We start from the raw sequence: 18,130 nt of genomic DNA on the forward strand, positions 1-18,130 counted from the left end.
TTGACCTTATAAACATAGTATGGCCTCACAAAATAAAAAAAACACACTAAAGTCTTCATTAAATAGGCTATAGCTAGAGTTCAGTAGATTATAAAATAGTTATTTTCATTTCTGCTACTTACAGTGATCCATGATGCGCAGTTTTACCATTTTATCCCCTCAAAAGTTTGGATTCTACTAATTCAATTTTTTAAGAGTGGTACATGAATGCAACACGAACACAAAGCAGAGCACCACCTAAATGACTACAGATCAGAGTAAAAATCAAGTCCCTTCATACAAACCGGAATTAAACTAATAAAACAAACTGGAAAAAAAAACAACTGAACAAAATAAAAGTAAAAAAGAGGAAGCAAACAATGGAACAATTCTGACTAGTGCTTTTTAAGTTTTAACTTTACATACACATGTTTTACATTTGGGACCTTTGAGCATCAACGGTGCCATCTAGTGTTGTCAGGTAATACACGCACACACAAAACTTTAAGTAAGAAACTTTTTCCTTTATTTCAATATTCAGGAAACGTATAAAAACATGAAACATTTGACAATCATGATCTTGTGTCATTGTAATAAATCAAGAATCATATAAAATGCATACTAATCAAATGGAAACAAGACTAAAACATGAAACATGATAATTGATTAAGCAGTTTCTGCTTTTCAGGAACAACAATGCTAGCTTGTTAGCCTTTATCCTGATAATGGCTTGAATTTGTCAAGTGAATTTATCAAAAAAGATACTTGTGCTCTATTGTTTCTATTCCCTGATTCCATTCTTTTTTTTTAATTGAGTATACAGACATGTTAAAAATGATTATTTATGGTCATTTTCCATCAGAAACTATGCAAATAATAAAAGCATAGTAAGCAAGGAAGCACACAGCCCTCATCAACAATGTTAGTTGGGTATAAGTGCCTGTGAACAGTCCTTTACACTCTTCCCGCCTCTTTGAAGGTGCTGAACAGTTTGTCGTCCACTCTCAGGGGGAAGTACAATGTCCGTTTTTTGTAGTAGTCAGGGTCAGACTGGAGGTTCTGAATGACATCTGAGAGGAGGTGGGCTCGGTCCACGCCACAGCCCGGAGCATCATAGCCCAGATTGGTGAAGTGGATGTGGAGGTGGTAGTAGGATGGCTGGTAGTGCAGGTAAACTCTCAGCTTATTGGCTGGAAGGCTGTAGCGCTCCAAGATGGCCGCCTGAGTCCCAACAAAATAGGTTTTATTAACCATTTGTTTTGTAACTGATTCTTCCACAGACAAACACATAGGCAACTGTAACTTCACCTGTCCTTTCTGCAAGATGTTCTTAAGCAGGGGTATATGTTCTGCTGTCAGGTCTCTCAGACTCTTGATGTTCATCGGATGTACGATGGCAATCAGGTACAAATCATCTACCTGCAACAGGAAGGCATCAGGACGGTGCAGTTTGAAGTTTTTCTCTCACTCATTCATCTTCTACGGTTTATCCTTCACATGAGGGTAGGAGGGGGAGGAGCTGGTGCCAATCCAATTTTAGAGTGTCCAATTTGCCTAATCCCCAAATCTGCATGTTTTTGGACCTCATGGCATTTTATTATGTGTTCTTACATAAAACAGACAGTGGTAATATTAAAAGCTAGTCAGCCTCTGTGCATCAGTGTCAGTAGCACAGTTAAAGTAGAATTTTGGTTGTTTGTACTGTGGTCATCACTGTGGCCTCTCACCTGTTTTTGGTCCCACTTGAAATCGGGGAGGAGCATAAAGCCAGTGTCTGGATCCGAATCTTCATAAACTATCCTCTCAACCTCGGCCTTCTTCTGCAGGATGTTGTAAACCCACTGAAGAGGAAATCAACAGCAAGCACAGTCAGTGTTCTATTTTGAAAACAGAATTGGACATTATATGAAAAGGATGTGATTTCAGGAAACTGACCTGCAAACTGAAGGTGTTCTGCTTCTCAATGAAGGGTAGAGTGATGGATTCATAGTCCGTCTTCGTCTCCTCCACCAGAAAACTCTCCTGACGCTTGTACTTGTTTAAGTGCTTCTCTGTGGCTGGACACACTACCGTGGTCTTAATCTCTGCAAACAGACACAGAGGATTTTTAACGACACTGCAGCCATACCAAGTGAGAGCTTGAGTTTATTTTATTTGGAAACATACCATTGAGGTGAGGAGGAGCCCGTAGTTTATACGTGCTGTAGATGTCATTTTTCATATCTAGCTTCAGCGTAGAAGTACTGAAGACTTCAGCCAGGTCGTTCTCTCTGAAGGGGGTCTTCTCCAGAATGACCACAGCATCCTGATCAGCTAACTGCAGAGGACAGGACATGTTTATCACTTTAACATCTGCCTCTGACTAGAATAAGGATAGTTGATGGTCAGAGATAATGCTGGAGATCTTCTAGACGAAGAAGGAAGAAATCAGACACATCAGGCAAAGATTCAAGATAGTCAATTCTTTCTTCAAACCCTGTAAAATAGATAAGACTGCGATAATATATATGTAGAGATTTGGCCCTATACAAACAAAACAATTAAAATTTTGATGACACCATGAGACATTGAAGACACATATGCAACTAACGACTATTCTGATAATCTTGTAATCTGTTGATTCATTTAAAAAGGATTAACTGAAATTAATAATGAATAAATCGAGAAGAATAAATGAATCGAGAAATTAATAATTCCTCGATTATTCGAGTACTTGTAAATGTTGATAAATGTTTGTTTTTTTACTGAAACTGGAAATGATGAGGTTCTCAAATGTTTTGTCAAAGCAACCAGCAAATATTCACATTTAAGAAGCCGAAAAATAACAAAGCTTGTTTTAATTAGTGAAGACGCAAACTATTAAAATAGTTGACGGTTAATTTAGTAATCGGTTAATCGTTGCAGCAAGAATGTGAAGACACATATTCAGGACAAAAGATGACCGATAACAGCTGAAATATACTCACTCAGACTTAGTGAAATACTTTTAACGGCGAAGTTAAAACACAGCTAAGCTAACACCATAACACTGACCTTTCCGTGGATGAAGATTTTTTTCTCCCGGGTATAATCAATCAGCACGCTGGATGTTTTAAACCCAGACAGAATCTTCTGACATACAGGTTCACCTTCTTCTCCAACATTGTCACTCATAACTTTGGTCTTCTTGACTTTGAGAGATAATTCACCGTCGTCTTCACTCTCTAATTTACGTTTAACGGCTATGCCTGCCATCTTCTTTGGAGGCGGCGTTCTTCTTCGTCTGTTCTGTATGTTTCCGGTACATAAACTCGGTAAAGGCAGACTGCTGCCCTCCTCAGGCCCAACTGTTTATGGAGGATGATAAATGACATTATAGTCAGTAAATTAGTTTAGAAATAATTAATGAATACAGAGATAAACAAAAAATAAAATGAATAAATACATTGAAGAAATGCATCAATGTTGTTTTAATGGCTGACTTTCATTTATTTTATTCTTATATTTATTTTCTCATTTATTTGTTTTTATTATTGATAGATTTATTTTGTGTATTTATTCCTTCTTTTATGTATTCCTGTATTCCTGTATTTATTCTTTATTTGTTTTAATATTTATATTGATTCTGTTTTTCTTTTATTCATTCATTCATTCATTTATTCATTATTTTATTTATTAATTTATTTAATTCATTCTTTTTGTTATATAAATGTCATTTATCATCCTAGGTCTCAGCGAGGTAATTTTCAAGATTCAAACGTCAAGCATTTGATTGCTTTTTTTTTGGTACAGTGAGTTTAATTTTAAAATCCCAAAGGCAATAAAAATAAGAAGTAATACTTTGAGTTCAATCAGATAACAGTATAATAAATAAAGACAAAAATAAAAAAGTAATAATATTTTAGATCAGTAGGTTTATTGCTGCTTGGGATAGAAGCTACTTTCTACTGTACATATGGATTTGATATTTTAAGAATGATAATTTCTCCCAAACACATTTCCAGAAAATGTACCTCAGTCTCTTAGAACTCTGAAGACAAACTGAAAGACTTGAGTACTTTGTCAAGTGTCCAAAAATCGTACTGTTCTCTCTTCTCAAAACTGACCCTCTCCACTAAAACAATACACGGCTATCATATGAGCAGAACATCAAAGAAACACTAATGTAATCAATTAATAAAACTACCATCAACATGTCTATGTGTGTTAGATATTCAAATGCATACAAATGTGTGGAGATACGTTTAATTATTCATGTTGGTGAAATGCAGGCGGTTTGTCCGAAAAATAGCATTTACATTATCATATATTTTCCCAATGCTATTCACACAAAAGACAGAAACATGCAAACAATTACAGTATATGACTAAAAACTGCTGAACTCTAAGCACAATTCCATTTGTCTTGCTCAAATATCATTCTGTATTCCTTTCTTATTGATGATCACTTCTGTGAATGATTTGTCCTCTTGTCATAATATTCAACTTTGCATGTGTTGTGTTTGTCTGATTAGAAAAAATATCCATTTAGTCCACTGTGTCTAAATCTGAGTCTTGAAATTCTCAGCTCCTTTGTTCCTTTTTGTACATGGGGACGTTGACCTTTTATTATTATGGTTATTAGTCGTATTTGTTGTGCTTGGACATTAAGTTTGCTTATTGTTTGATAAAATATTATCAAATCAGATTTCCTGTTGTCTACCTCTAGATGATTGTTTACATAATCTAAAACGACTTTAAAACAGTACAAACACACACAAACAAATAAATAAGTTACAGTTATTGACTCACGATATTTAAATAATGTGTTGGCAACTTTTGGGGGCGGGGCGAGTGTTAAATAAGCCAATGAAAACCCTATATCCGGATGACGTAAAAATCAGGAAGTTATTATATATAAGTTGACACCATGGATGGGTGACACAGACAGGCAGCGTTTTAGTTTTGACGGTGTTTTGTGGACGGTACATTGTGGAGGGACAACAGAGAAAGGCACCGACACACCAAGATGTTCCCGCTTGTCCGATTGTGGCTTCTCCTCCTGTTTCTTCACACACTGACACTTGCTGCTCTCGCGAGAAGAGGTAAAGTTGTTCTCGGCCAAACTTTTGACAATAAAATATCATAAAAAGATGAAAGTTCTGTTTTTTTACGAGTCATTTACCGCCGTTGTTTCACCTGCAGACTTGTTTTGCGGGGTCGGGACTGTGGAGTAAGTCTCTAACTCGCTGGCATTAGCGATAATGGATTCTCATTATGTCGTTTATGTATTTATTTAGTGGCCGGAGCTGGAGTTTCCTGGCGTTAATTCATTTAACGTGGTCAGAGAATAGCTCTTATTGTTCCCAAGTTTTACATGTGGGCTTATTTTGTTAGCTGAGATTTAGTTGAAAGTAAAACATGCCACTTTGAATATGTCAATATTGTCTGTAATATAAATCCCTGCTTCTTACTTTGAAAATACATCACTGTAGTATGTAACAACAACTTTTTGACTGAATAACTGTAGTTTGTACCCTTGTCCACTAAATTCTTGTCATGTTATCCTGATTTAAAATGACTGCAATTCATGATGTTATTATCATATTTGTAAATATATGCTTTAAGGTTTTAAGATATTCTTCTGTCTTCATTTGGTTTAAATCTGTAAGCAAAACCAATGTTAAAAAAATAATACTTGTAATGTTGTAATGCTACAAATACATGTCACTTTCTAAATAAGATGCTGATGAATCAATAATTTATTGAAAAGGACTTTTCCCTTGTGCTGCTTCAAATTAATTTACTAGGACTTTATGATGGCGCTCTACGATGGTGTTTCCAAGTCACTCTGTGAAATATGAAACTTTTTCCTCATTCCTGATTATGCTGATAATGGAAATCCATCACACTCAACATATTTGCAGTGGCTTTTATCATGACGTGTGATAAAATTGTATATTCCATCCTTTCTCCACTTTCCTTCCCATTAGTTTGGAAAGCCTGCAGAGCTCACAGCTGAAGAGTGAAAGCAGTGCAAACATGACTCTGCTTGTTTTTCAGGGAGGAGAAATGTCCTCTTCATCATGGCAGATGACCTGAGGCCATCACTGGGCTGCTATGGGGACTCTGTTGTGAAGTCACCAAACATTGACCAGCTGGCATCCAAAAGCCAAGTTTTCCTCAACACATATGCCCAGGTCAGTCACTGCTGGGTATGTTTACCACCTCTGGGACTAATCAGATTTTGTAACCCCAGTGCAATCTTGAAATGTGTGTTTTCCCTTTCCTTAGCAAGCTTTGTGTGCTCCCAGTCGTGCCTCTATGTTAACTAGCCGCAGGCCCGACACAACCAGAGTCTACGACTTCAACTCCTACTGGAGAGATCAGTCTGGAAACTACACCACTCTGCCTCAGTACTTCAAATCTAGTGGGTACTTCACCGCGTCTGTGGGCAAGATTTTTCACCCAGGTAAGATTAATAGCATACTCTCTCAGGAAAAAAGAAAGAATAAATAATTAAATGTTATTTTCACAAACACCGTGGTCAGCATAAATAGGAGGAAGTGATACAGAAAGCAGTGGTTATTATTGAAAGTGCAGCTGGTTATTATGAGGAGTTTGATCTGCATGATTTTATTGTTTCCTCATCGCAGTTTTGTGTCGTTTTCTCTTGTTTAAGGTATCTCCTCCAACTTCTCGGATGACTACCCTTACAGCTGGTCCATCCCTGCCTATCATCCACCATCATTTCACTATGAGAAAAAAAAGGTACTTATTTACTTGTTATTTATTCAATTAGGTGATGCAGAATCATTATCATCATCATCATCAAAGAGCTGTGCAATTTGGCAAGAAATATCATGATAAAATGAAACCAATTATTTGTATATTAATATTAATTGTGGTTGTCTGCTAAAAATTAAACAGAAATCTACAAACACAGTAACAGAGAAACACTTTACTAAGAGTGTGTGTGTGTGTGTGTGTGTGTGTGTGTTATCTCAATGTGTATTTGCACAGTGCATAAACATTCTATCAATATTACTACGTTACAAAATATCATTTGATTTAACAAAAATCTCAATGTCTGAGTCGCTAACAACTCTCAGTGAATTAATAATTTTCACAGAAACTGGAGTTGGATTATCACTTTGATTCATACTTGTGAGCTGGCTTTAAAAAATTAATTCATATCCTGTAGGGTCTGAGTCAGAGCCTGAGATTACGTCATTTGTAACAAATTCTCTGTCGGATACATAGTCGTTCAGAGAATCGTGTGGTCAGACAGTCATGGGCTCATGGGCAGCACGTGTGCAAAATTTCAGGATGCAAAATGCAACATTCATTTCACTTGAGGATGCTCTTTACTGACTGACTGATCCACCTTGATTCTTTGTGCTTCACATACTCTTAAACCCCAGTTAGTTTCTATTCTGACTGATTCGTCTTTGATCAAACATGGTCTGGTGTTATTCCCAGCACTAAGCAGGATATTATCCGACTGACTGAGAAGGTGGAAAACAGGTTTCATGTATTCTGCTCACATTCATCAGGTAAAGCTGGTTAAGTAACAATCCTCACATAATTCAATTTTATTTGCATAGCGCCAAGTCATAACATACATTATCTCAATGCACTGTACATAGACAATATCAAGGAGAGCAGAGAACCCCAACAGTTCACACAATGAGTAAGCACTAGGCATCAGTGGAGAGATGGCTGAGGCTGAGAGAGAGGGGGAAATAGATTTGCAGTTGATTCTTTGAAATATGGCCCAAATTGGGTAAACATAGTAAAAGATCAGACTTATCTATTGATAACTCTGAAGGTAACCTGCGGGCAACCGATGATGAAATGTTGAGATGTTATGATAGAACGGGACATCAATAATTACAAGCAGACTGAGGACAGACTGAATGCATATGCATACAAAGCAGCGTAATTAAAAGTACTTACACATTTTTATACATACAGCAGATCTACCTAAAAACACTATGCAATTTTTGCTGGATGTGCTGCAGCAAACACACAAACAATGGAAGCCGTTCTTTTTATATGACCTTATCTCAGTCATGAACTTACTAAGCCTGATTTATGCAGTTTATCTCAAGTTGCACATTTCCCACAGGGTCCAACAAGGATTTTGAAGCTATTAGTTGCTATTGGCAGAAATACTATTGGAGTATTTAGCAGCCGAAGTGCCACATCACATCTCCCGCACGAGTAGGCGGAGAGTCGATAGCAGACTCATGTTTGTGACATAATTCCAAATGCGTACTAATGTTTCTGTTTAAGTGCTGCATGTTAAAGTGTGTAGCCGTTTGCCCGCAGGTTTACTAGCACCTTTTAAAGGTGATGACATATCACTGCTGTATTTGTCACTTGTTACCACCTCCACCTTAGTGTGACCATGTTTCGGTGCTAGGGTGTACAGTTTGTCTGCTTTAACACTACCTTTCCCTGCTTCATTGCAGGCTGTGGCCATTTCACTTTTGTATCATTCCTTGTTTTTTTTAAGTGTGATTGATTGAGGTATCGACACATTATCAACACAAAGTTCTGCTTTCTGATTTTAAAGAAGTGTTCTTTTCTTGGTTCAGTTTCCAGCGAGATCATCATATCTCATAGGATGTTGGTCCACTCCTGCCTTTGTTATTTTGTGTCTTTGGTGTTTGAAAATCTTACCAAAGTGACACAAACTTACCTAACAGGACAGCCCTGTATTTCCTATGTCCCAGCGAGCTCATAACACTGATCTTTTCTCTGAACTGAGAAAGAGTAAGCAGTTTATAAACTTGAGTAGTTGTAGATTTTACTAGGCGAGTCTTTTTGTTATATGGCTAAAATCCCACTGTCCTTTTCCGACAGCCATGTTATCGGTGAGGGCAAGTGTCTGAGCCCCAGGCTGCTTCACAAAAATGACAGCACGCTTATACTACCACACTTGGGGAAAAATAACAAAACACTATCCCCTTTATTTGAAATGATGTGTCATGTTCTGGTCATTCTCATCAACAATCTTGGTAGGATCTATGCATTAAAACAATAATAATGATAATAATTGTATGAAAACTTTGTTTTCAGTTATGTAAAGGCGAAGATGGTAAACTCCACGTCAACTTACTGTGTGCAGTGAATGTGACGGAGCAGCCTGGGGGAACCCTCCCAGATCTGGAGAGCACAGAGGAGGCTGTGAGGTTACTGAAGAGTTGGGCCAACAACGACGCTCCTTTCTTCTTAGCTGTGGGCTTTCACAAACCCCACATACCCTTCAGGATACCACAGGTACACGGCTGAATATGAACACCTGCAAACTTATGGTTAAATGGCACAAACAATTGAAAGATACTATTCAACTCATAAATCAGTATTTCCATTAGCTGCAGGTTGTCTCCATGTGTAGTTATGATGAATGGCTGCATGTGGAGAAACCCTGGACTGACGGAGAGGAACCTGTAATAGCAAAGATAGAGATGCACACACTGTCCCTGAAGTGAATGAGATGAGAACTGACATGGATATAGAGGAGATGCAGTTCAGCATGAAGGCAGAAGAGAGCGTGATGTAGTGGAATTGGAATGAGAGCTGAGAGTGACAGAGCCGAGATGGATGTCAGTGTGCGAGAGAGGTTTCCCATAGAGTGTAAGCTGAGAGATGAAAAGTGGGGAAAAAGGTCAAGCTGGCTCGTCTCTGCCTGCATGTGATGTACGATGTGATTTTCAACATTTGGTGTGGACACGCCCCGACAACAGAGCAGTGCACAAAAAAGATGGCATTTCCTAGGTAGAGAAAGAAAAACAAATCAAACCATAAACATCTGAGGTAATCTACAAAGTCCTAAGTGTTGGATAACTCCTTTTTAATTTGAAAGTTATAATTATCAGGCCTGCCTTTTGCTTGATTATAATTTTTGTCTTTTGGTAATTAGTGATAATTACAGGTTTTAAACAGAGTGAGTAAGTGTTATGGTTAATATTTATGAGCAATGTCAAAGGGCCAATTGGCTTAGCTAATGATGATGTTTGTTTTTCATAATATTCATGGCTTAATGAAATAGTACTTCAAATATTGTGATATTCTGTGGAAAAAAAATATTATGTTCTTTAAAAAGACATGGCGGTTTGGCCTTTGGGCCTCGGTGGCAACTAAACTAAAACTTAAGTTTCACTTTTCAGGAATAGAAGCCAGGTTTTTAAATAGAGAAGTGGTAAAGGAACACACACCTTAGAAATTCTACGCTATGTGTTCCTTTACCACTTCTCTATTTAAAAACCTGACATTGAGTTAAGGCTATTCTAAGTTAGAATAGCCTTAACTCAATGTCATGAGGATGTTAAAATTGACCCCTGTAATTAACAGGAAGCCTATGTGACTAAATAAAGACCTACCTAGCCTATGTTATATTTTTGCCTTTAGAGATGATCCAGATTTTACCCTGTTCTTTGCTTTGAAAAAGTAATTCTAACAGTTAAGCTTGGGGTGAAATTTATTTTGGAAATGGTTTCGCATTTGAAGAAAAACTGGTAAATTGAATACTTGCACAACAATATTATATAGCAGTAAAAGTCATAATGTACCTGGAAACTTGTTTATTCGCAGGAGTACTTGAGCCTGTATCCCATAGAGAACATGACCCTGGCTCCTGATCCCAACGTCCCAGAATTCCTTCCTCCTGTTGCATACAACCCATGGACAGACATCAGAGGGAGAGACGATGTCCAGAAGTTAAACGTTAGCTTTCCTTATGGACCAATTCCTAAAGACTTCCAGGTATGAGCTTGCTATTTTCAAGACTTTTTCTACCGTCACTCACTCACTCATCTTCTGTCACTTTATCCTACACATGAGGGTAGTGTGTGTCTATTATTTCAGTGTTTTGTACCACTGTCTTCCAGCTGCGTATTCGTCAGCACTACTTTGCTGCTGTGTCTTACATGGATGCTCAGGTTGGACGTCTGCTCAGTTCCTTAGATGCACTTGGTCTGGCTGATGACACGATGGTGGTGTTCACCTCAGATCATGGTTAGTAGACGCGTGCTTTATATATAAAACAGGAACGGATGAGGATGACATGAGGATTAATTTTCACGTAACTTTATGAACTGAATACCATTTTTAGGCTTCATATAGTGAGATGTTTTTGGAGGTTGCTGGCCTTTTGGTCCTACCACCAGATGGCAGTGTTGCAACAGCACAGTGTGCTTCCTTTTTTATGATTTTTCTGTTTAAAAAAAAAGAAAAAAGAAATCCTTGGGAAAAGAAATTGTCATAAAAACTCAGTCTTTTAATTTTACCTCCAGTGAAAGATGCTGGAGTGACTCTTATTCATTATATATTCAAAATTCAAACAAAAGCCTTCATTTTCATATTTAAGTTGGTAAGAAAAAAATCAGTAAGACTTCCTTTAAACCTTTCTTTGTCTAAAATGACGTTGACTGCATCTTAACATATTTTGCTCTCTCCCTCTTGTTTCAGGTTGGTCATTAGGTGAACACGGTGAATGGGCTAAATTCTCTAATTTTAATGTTGCCACACAAGTCCCTCTTATGTTTTATGTTCCTGGCATTACAATACCTCGTGATCAGCTTGGAGAGTCCACTTTTCCCTTCATCGACATCTTAACCCAGCCAAAGTACAGTTTTAAGAGTAAGACCCACCACACCGACTGCACATTAATTGCTATTGATAACATGAAACATGTACTTTACTCTTCAGAGCACCATGAATATCAAGTCAAATAAAACAAAATTTAATTTTTTTTTTAATTGGTCACATCAACCTTGTTGAAACATTTATTAATATGACAACTCGACTTTAATGAGTTCTTTGATATAATGGACACATTTAAAAGTATTTAGACAAGGATACACTTTGATATTTTGCCTCTAGACGGTTTTTTGCTTCAAATGCAAATGGTGCAATGATGATGAAATTTCAGTGCAGGGTGTCTAGTAAAACTTAGGGGATGTCTAAACTAATTTGCTGTCGATGGTTAAAAGACTTTCCTCTAATTGGCTGACCTCTCTCTCTCTTTTAGATGACAACGTGAGAAGAAATGTGGTGGAGTTGGTGGATGTTTTTCCCACAGTCGCTTCCATGGCTGGCCTCAGAGCACCTGAGCATTGTGCTGATGTTTCCTTTCAGGTATGTTTATGTATCTCAGCTATGAAGACAAAGATGCTCTGTTGCATTTCATTAGTGGCATGGCCGCGGGGAAGTCTGTCGACTAAGACTGAAATATCTCAACATTACAACAGTTGGTATGGATAGCTGTGACACTGATTAACTGAAATGTCTGAGTCGATCGTATACAGTTTCATCTGGTCCCCATCATGCCAGAATTCACGTTTTATCCAGTATTATAATGATGACAAAATACTTGCCTGACATCATTTCAAATGTTACATAAACATCATACCTGCTGATTATCAGGGTGTTGGTATTAGAGATGGGATTTATGGCTCTTTTGAAGGATCTTGAGGAGCCGTTCAAAAGACTGGCTCACTATTTTGGATCTTTGTATAAAATGTGTCTTAGTGTAAATTAAGCTCTTTTGACTTGTTAATCATGCAACACCCTTTTATTTATATAAAAAAACAACTACGCAGTCTACAATGAACTTTCATGCAAAACTATACTAAACTAAAAATATATTAATATAGAAAAACTTTTACAAAACAATTTTCAGGTATAACCCTGCAGAGGACTCCTGAACTGTCCTTGGTAACATTAGTGCAAATTTAAGTAAACAATATTTGAGACAGACTTGAAAAAAATATTATTTTGGCATATGTTACACTGTGCTTCGCTGTTCTTTTCATCCGGAAAGTGCATCCAAATGCTGCTGCGCTTCCTTTAGCTCATAGCTGCAGTCTGACAGTCCACACTCATGTGAAATTTGCATATCAAATTGGCACCCCATGCCCCTCCCCTTGTTGTGCATGCTCTCCCTGTCAGTGGAGTAGCAGGAGGAGCTTGTGTGCGTGACAGTGATTTAAGAAAAAGAACGGCTCTCAACTGCGACTCGGTTCCCATCGTTCATGTTAAAGAGCCGTTCAATAGATTCGGTTCGTTCGCGAACGTCGCAACTCTAGTTGGTATTTTCACTGTAAGAATGCTGCCTTGTTTATTGAGTTCTCTGCACCACAGAGCTCAATGCTGAGCTAATGAAAGTGTTATGAAAATACTGGTAACATGGCTACAAATGTATCAACTCTGGGAAGTAAACATATTAAGACCAATACGATCAGTTTAGGTAGTAATAAAAATTTTAGCTAAAATAGTAGGGTAAGGCTCGGATTTAATGGTCTTGCCAACATTATCATTGTGCTGTATGCTACCATGCTCACATGGCCTTGTTGTTGATTCAGCTGTAGGTAATAAGTAATTAGTGAACCAGACATTGCTATTTAAAGTGGACAAAAAAAAGAAATCAAAACCACATACTTGTTTGTGTAATTACTTCACATTACACTCTTATTCTCTGAAAACTGAACTGCAGAAACACAACTCAAAGTGTGTGGGCACCTTGGGACAGCACAACATGGCTCCCCAAAGTGAATCAAAACGTAATCTCTCCATAAACGCGTCCAAACGTCCCCAACATGACTGTGATCTAATTGTCTCTGACATACATTTCCTTGACTCTGCAGCCCGTTCTCTTGCTTTCAGGAGGAGCTGTGCACAGAAGGAGCCAACCTGGCGCACACCTTCCGACGCAGGGAAAGAGGAAAGGATGAGGAAGCAATAGCTTACAGCCAGTATCCTAGACCTGCTGATACACCACAGGTACCAGAGGCCGTCTGTGGGTTTGTTTGTTTTTTAAAAGCAAATTAAAAATCCTTGAACTTGGGTATGTATTTACTCCAAATGTGGCACACTGATAAAATGAGTGTGAAGGTCATGCAAAGTGAAGTCCTGTTGAATGTGTGCTTACATGACCTGCCACTCTTTGAACCTCACATTTGCACCAGAGCTGCCAGCTTCAAACACACTGAATTAAAGTGTCCAATTGAGTGATGCACCTGCTGTAGGTTAATGTTTGCACAGGACTGTTTGGCAGCCTGACATCAGCTCATTGGCAGGCACGCAGGATGAGTTGGCAGCTGCAGATGTGACCACACTGAGGAGATATTCCACAGTATTTTGCGTCGTTTTCAAAGATGTTGTTGGTTTTTTTTTAATCAGGTGAACTCTGACGTTCCTGACCTTAAAGACATAAAGGTCATGGGTTACTCTCTACGCTCCTGGGATTATAGATACACTCTCTGGCTGGGATACAACCCAAAAACATTTCAGGTAGGTGTGTCATATTCCTCCAGCATTTTTCCAATAATGGTGACAAATTATTCTTAACTAATATTCATATGCGTCTTCATATTAGGTGAACGTGACTGACGTCCATGCTGGAGAGTTGTACATGTTAGCAGACGACCCTGGAGAGGACAAGAACGTCTACAGTGACCTTGAACAAAGTGTGGTAATAAAGAAACTGTCCACTCTGCCTCGTGTAAGTTAAAGTTGATTTTATATTCTCATTCGCTAATGGCTTTATTCATTTATTTATTTATGTATTTGTTTATTTACCTACTTGTTTACTTCTGTTTTGACTCATTCAGACTGTGACTCTGCAGAAGAGAATGAAGCTGCAGCTCCTCTACCTCACAGCAGGGATGAAAATGAACCGGGGGAAGGCGTGATGACGAGAATAAACTACAACAGATGGACAAACAGGGACATGTACAAAGGGAAGAGGGATGGGTAAAACTTTTTTTTTTATCTAGAAAGGGAGAACGCCTTGGATTTTTCTTTTAACGCACTGCATACTTGATTCTGTAATCCCAGGGGGTCACCATTGATCTTCACAGCTCAGTTCATGACTCACTGTCAAGCAGACCTGGATTCATAAAAATATATATATATATGTATGTTTTTGGTTTCAAGATATTTTTCCTTTGCAGGAGTTTCTTTAACACGGGTGTAATTTTAATTCTGATGAAGAGAACCATCCATGTGGGAGCAGAAAGTCGTGACTGAATCCTCTTACTCTACCACAACAGCTGCTCTCATTGTGGGTAATTACTGACTTGTGTTCAGTAAATGTCTCTGATTTTGAATGGCAATGGTTGAAGAAAGACCCTTTGCTCTTTGGGTGCGTTTTCCTGTTCTGCAAGGTTATAGCATTAATGTAAATATGCCGAATGACAATCTATAGCTAACTGTATACAGTAGGCAAATCGCTGAAGATTAATTTGATCAATATGTACATAATTAATAATTCAAATAAACATTAATTAGTAAACATGTGGTCTTTGGAGAGACCCTCGTCATCTCAGACTAGTTTCTCTCTGTTCTCAGTCTTTATGCCAGGCGATCACTAGATTAATTATATTTACTTTACACACACACCATTCTCTAATCTGACTTTCAACTGTCCTCAAAATGTTAAACCGCTCTGATCGACTGACCTCGCCACGTCCTCCAACACTGACAACACATTTTACAAGCCTTTTACAAATCAGTCTTTTCATCGAAGAAACACCATTAAACCAGATATTGATTAATAGTGACACCGTCTTCCCTTTTGGAACAAACGTATCGATCAGCCAGCTTCAGGTGTAGTCTCCACTTTCAAGTACAACAGCTAAAAATGACTTGAATTGTTTTGTACAGTAATGTAAAACAAAATTACATTTCTATTTGCACTTGATGTCCCTCGCAGCCGTTTGCTGCTTCTCTTGTAAACAGTCGGTTCCGATCAATTTGTGGGCCTGAAATGAAGTGAGTAAAAGCCATCCCATAATAATACAATGCAAATGAAACTGAGCATTTTACTGCTGTTCCAATGCGTGAACATTTTGTGCTGCGGGTAATTTAGAAGAAGGCAATTTCGGCTTAGATTTCAGGTTCAGCAATGAATCAAAGCGGTTTAGTTTGACGACTTTTACTGAAGGCTGCACTGTCCTCGTGTTAATGGGATACTGGTGAATCATGAGATGTGTGGGTCTCCTGTGAAATGTCAGGATGTTGGAAAAGAACTGACTCATTTGCCTTGTTTGTCATCAGACAGTACATATGGTCAGATACTGTAACTTGTACTCCCTCACAATTTTTCCTGTGGTTTGCTTGTGTTGTCACAAATGTACGTCTCGATCAATGGATTTAATCTGTAACATGATACAGATTTACAGATATGGTCGGTGGAAAAATCATCTTACCCCCTTGAGTTTGGTTGTGTCGGAACATCCTTAAACTTGAGCTACATCTCTCCTAAAATGTACAAATAATAGAAACCTTGAGCTTGGCAAGAACACATTATGTATTCATGTCATGTCATTCCATTTCTTTGTGCAAACAAATAAAATATTTTTGTATTTTTTTGTTATCATCCCAACCTCCTGTGGTGTATGCACTTTTGTGTCCTGGAGAAACGGTACATTATACTGTCTGTCCACACATCCTTTCCCTATTTTTGTGCTCGCCCTCTACTGAATAGTGAGGGAGCTCCTCTGGGACCTTGCCAGTGCAAGTGAGTGTTTTCTCTCCCTCCTCTCTGTGATGTTTGTCTCCTCTGGAACAGAGAACACACAAGCCCACTCTCTGGCACTGGAAGAATGTGGACTTAACACTTGCTAATTTGTCCGTGATTCCACAGAGCCAGTCTGCTTCTGCAAAACAAATGGTGAAAATACTTGTAATTGCGTTTTGAAATATACTATATATACTTTTTTAAAAAAACGTTTTCAATTCCTGGCAATCATGCAGAACCATGTGTAGAACTTGGCATGAAGTGAAGTTTCTATACCAAAAATCCTAAAGACGAGGGAATCAACTAGTTTAACCTACTTTGCCCACATTTCATTCCATGTCATGTACCACCTCCGTCTGTTCTGACTCACTTTCTTTATTATCTACTTGTATCTGTATGATGTTCCTATAAATGATCATGCTGAATACAAACTTGGACCGATGCAGCATCTGATGCATTTAGTATATACAAATGAATGCTACTTACTGGGTCTTAAAAGAGAAGCCAATGGATAAATTCTTTCTTGAAAAGCAATCAGGGAACACTCCACTGGTTTTGAAGTGTGTTGGAATGTAAGTCTGCCCACTTCTTGCTGCCCATAACTGGCTGCCAGTTTGATTAGGGGTTTGTTTTTAAAAAAAATTGTTGTAATAACCTTTAATGTAGATCGGTCTGTCCTCCACTTGTATTAAGGAGCTTCTCCCTGCTGAAGTTCCAGGCTGTAACCTCTGTAAGCTCCTCAATCCATCTGTGTTTCCAATCAAAACGTCCTAGTAGTGAAATCAAGCTGGTAATGAAACCTAGGCCCAAAGCTTAAAGGTATGCCTAAAATGCTCCACACGTCGTCACGTGACTTAGTTTGTTTACAGTGTCATCTTGGCAGGAAAAGCTTCTGCAAAAATGAATAGTGCTGGTGCCAAGCCGTCAGAGTTCAGTGCACACTATAAATCCACAGAGATCCAGCAATATATCACAGAACATGACATAATGGATATAACTGACCCTTATATTATTGCTCCTGGAATGGAAACAGCCACAGTGGACATCATTCTGGACCTACAGTATTCCGACATCTCCACCTTTCTGAAAAACCTTCCCTCATTGCACTCTGGAGAATGATTAGACACCATAATAAAAGCATGTAAAATAATCATAATATTAAAGCCAGTAAGGAATGGATTCTGTACCTGATATTGAGTCTTTACACCATCTTCAGTTTTCATGGCGACAGTTGGCAAAAAGATGAATTGCCTAATATATTGCCTGCTTTATGTGTTGCCCGGTATATACATTGGACACTATGAGCTCCTGCCAAAACTCTTGGCTGGAGGCCATAGTGTTGTATGTCAGGATTGTGTGACATCAGCTGCTGGACTTCTATAATGCCTGGTTCCTAGTTTTAACTGATATTGTGCTTTTATTTTGTCAACTTTCTATTTTTTTGTTCTGTTATTTTATTCCAAAAGAAAATAACACAACTACTCAGCTTCTCACTTTTTTTTTATAACGTCATTAAAAAATTTCCTGGAGAGTTTATGGTCTCACTAATTCAATCAATAAAGCATAATGTCCATTTTGGAAGTTGTCCCATTTAGAGTCAGTGTTGTAATGTAACGAAGTACAAATACTTTGTTACTGTACAAAATTCACGTATCTGTACTTT

The 18,130-nt window shown here is 38.1% G+C and overlaps 2 protein-coding genes across 2 annotated transcripts; one reads left to right on the top strand and one right to left on the bottom strand.

Moving 5' to 3' along the window:
- Window positions 1-482: 482 nt before the first annotated feature.
- Window positions 483-3,242, bottom strand: dcps (decapping enzyme, scavenger). The gene is made up of 6 exons (XM_058650028.1): window positions 3,013-3,242; window positions 2,146-2,296; window positions 1,915-2,063; window positions 1,707-1,820; window positions 1,288-1,398; window positions 483-1,200 (listed from the first exon to the last, which is right to left on the bottom strand). The coding sequence occupies exons 1-6, from the start codon at window positions 3,211-3,213 to the stop codon at window positions 934-936; spliced, it is 993 nt and encodes a 330-aa protein (XP_058506011.1). The 5' UTR covers window positions 3,214-3,242; the 3' UTR covers window positions 483-933.
- Window positions 3,243-4,865: 1,623 nt separating this feature from the next.
- On the top strand, window positions 4,866-16,326 carry ids (iduronate 2-sulfatase). Its single transcript, XM_058648906.1, has 13 exons — window positions 4,866-5,041; window positions 6,000-6,136; window positions 6,231-6,408; window positions 6,619-6,707; window positions 9,024-9,224; window positions 10,539-10,709; window positions 10,835-10,961; window positions 11,415-11,585; window positions 11,977-12,083; window positions 13,611-13,727; window positions 14,127-14,237; window positions 14,323-14,448; window positions 14,558-16,326. Exons 1-13 carry the CDS (start codon window positions 4,966-4,968, stop codon window positions 14,636-14,638), a joined length of 1,692 nt encoding a protein of 563 aa, XP_058504889.1. The 5' UTR covers window positions 4,866-4,965; the 3' UTR covers window positions 14,639-16,326.
- The last annotated feature ends 1,804 nt before the right edge of the window (window positions 16,327-18,130 follow it).

The sequence above is a fragment of the Solea solea genome, chromosome 14 (assembly GCF_958295425.1).
Source record: "Solea solea chromosome 14, fSolSol10.1, whole genome shotgun sequence".
NCBI classification, from domain to species: domain Eukaryota; kingdom Metazoa; phylum Chordata; class Actinopteri; order Pleuronectiformes; family Soleidae; genus Solea; species Solea solea.

What these genes read in the sequence shown, in the direction of transcription:
- dcps (XM_058650028.1), bottom strand. Translation starts at nt 3,213, where the DNA reads ATGGCAGGCATAGCCGTTAAACGTAAATTAGAGAGTGAAGACGACGGT. An exon ending in AGAACACCTTCAGTTTGCAG is followed by an intron (nt 1,821 to 1,914) that starts GTCAGTTTCCTG and finishes TTTCCTCTTCAG; the next exon opens with TGGGTTTACAACATCCTGCA. An exon ending in ACATCTTGCAGAAAGGACAG is followed by an intron (nt 1,201 to 1,287) that starts GTGAAGTTACAG and finishes GTTGGGACTCAG; the next exon opens with GCGGCCATCTTGGAGCGCTA.
- ids (XM_058648906.1), top strand. Translation starts at nt 4,966, where the DNA reads ATGTTCCCGCTTGTCCGATTGTGGCTTCTCCTCCTGTTTCTTCACACA. An exon ending in GCCAAAGTACAGTTTTAAGA is followed by an intron (nt 11,586 to 11,976) that starts GTAAGACCCACC and finishes TCTCTCTTTTAG; the next exon opens with ATGACAACGTGAGAAGAAAT. An exon ending in GTGCTGATGTTTCCTTTCAG is followed by an intron (nt 12,084 to 13,610) that starts GTATGTTTATGT and finishes TCTTGCTTTCAG; the next exon opens with GAGGAGCTGTGCACAGAAGG.